At 37.5% G+C, this 1946-nt stretch overlaps 1 protein-coding gene across 1 annotated transcript; it reads left to right on the forward strand.

The window, feature by feature from the left end:
• Positions 1–389: 389 nt before the first annotated feature.
• Positions 390–1480, forward strand: LOC124871920 (trace amine-associated receptor 13c-like). Its single transcript, XM_047371546.1, has 2 exons — positions 390–559; positions 664–1480. The coding sequence occupies exons 1-2, from the start codon at positions 390–392 to the stop codon at positions 1478–1480; spliced, it is 987 nt and encodes a 328-aa protein (XP_047227502.1).
• The last annotated feature ends 466 nt before the right edge of the window (positions 1481–1946 follow it).

A 1946-nucleotide genomic window follows, 5' to 3' on the forward strand; every position in this document is an offset into this window, starting at 1 on the left:
GTTTTAGTAGCCATACTGAATATACCTCTGTAGAAAATAGCTTCCTGTCACATAACTACCGACACATGTACTTCCTTTGACTTTATTTGAAACACTTCAGTAATGTTGACAAATCTAACTTACTTTTTTATTTAGTGACAAAATCTGCTAGTTTCCAACTAGTAAGTCCGACTTAAAATCTGCCATTACTTGTGGTGCTTTATCCTTATTGCACAGTAACATATTAAGATGTAATTTGTTAAAAAAATCCCGAGTTCAACATTTAATAAACTGTGGATGAGTGTAAACATTAATCTGTAGAGACCAGAGGAGGAGATATGGGAAGTAAAAAAATATATAAACCAAGCCAACACAGAAAAATCTGCTTAGAGAGCTGCAGATGTCTGATGATGGCAACACAGGAAGAGGCTGAACTCTGTTTTCCACAACTTAACAGCTCCTGCAGGAAGCCAACACTTCATTGGTCTAAAGCTGTGCTCCTGAACACTGTGCTGTCCTTCATCGGTCTGGCCACTGTATTTCTCAACCTGCTCATCATCATTTCAATCTCCCAGTTCAGGCAAATATTAAAACAGCTTAACTTTAAGTGTTTAGAAATGTGAAGTTATTTTGACATCAATGTGTTTTCACAGAATATTTGCCTTTTTTTCTGTCTTATTCTAGGAAGCTTCACACCACCACTAACATCCTCCTCCTGTCATTGGCTGTGTCAGATTTCCTTGTGGGTCTCCTGTTGATGCCTGGGGAAATCTTAAGAAGCACAACATGCTGGTTTCTTGGAGATGTCATATGTTCTCTCTATTATTACCTGGTCTGCCAAATTGTTTCTGGTTCTATTGGAAACGTTGTTCTCATATCAGTTGACCGTTATGTGGCTATTTGTCACCCTTTACATTATGCCACTAGGATCACTTTAGGAAGAGTGAAGTGCTGTATTTGTCTATGTTGGCTTGGTGCAGGTTTTTGCAGCATTTTTTATTTAAAGGATGATCTTATTCAACCAGGCAGAGGCAATTCCTGCTTTGGAGAATGTATGCTTTTAATGAGCTATCTGACTGGAACTACTGACCTTATTTTAAATTTCATATGTCCACTTTCAATTATCATACTTCTGTACATGAGAGTATTTGTGGTGGCTGTGTCTCAGGCTCGTGCCATGCGCTCTCACATTACAGCTTTCACACTTCATTGTTCAGTAAACTTAGCAACAAAAAGATCAGAGTTAAAAGCAGCCAGGACTCTGGGTGTTCTCATTGTTTTACATCTAGCATGTTACTGCCCATATTATATTTACTCCCTTGTTGAGACATATGTGACCAGCACTGCATATGCGTCATTTTTGATATTTCTCTTTTATTTTAACTCCTGTCTAAACCCTGTCATATATGCCCTGTTCTACCCCTGGTTCAGAAAAGCTACTAAGGTCATTGTCACACTGCAGATACTGCAATCTGGCTCTTGTGATGCAAATGTACTGTAGAGACACTTCAATTACTCTTCTTAGATCTCTTGAAATAAACTTGATGTACACAAACGATGCAAAATAGGATATTCAGTTCTAAAGGAAAATTGATTTTTGATTGATTGTCTTTAATCAAAAGCAATGAAGTTTAAAAATAGATTTACAAAATATATATATTTTTATATATATACATCATATAGCTGTCATAATATGGTTTTGGATCAGACCAAAGTGCAGACAAGAGCTCGGCAGGATCATCTTTGTAATTCAAAGATTTATTTACAAGGTCAAAAACGTAGCAAAATCACTGTAGGTTTCCCAAGGCAAGGCGTGGCAAAAAAACAAAGCATAATCATGGACGAGAACGAGATGTGACGAACACAAGGAACCAGCACTGAACAAAGACACAAAACCAACTTATATACTGTGAGATAACAAAGGCAGATAATCAATGGAACAGGTGTGACAAGGAGGCAGGGAAGCA

This window comes from Girardinichthys multiradiatus, chromosome 7, assembly GCF_021462225.1.
Source record: "Girardinichthys multiradiatus isolate DD_20200921_A chromosome 7, DD_fGirMul_XY1, whole genome shotgun sequence".
Lineage (NCBI taxonomy): Eukaryota > Metazoa > Chordata > Actinopteri > Cyprinodontiformes > Goodeidae > Girardinichthys > Girardinichthys multiradiatus.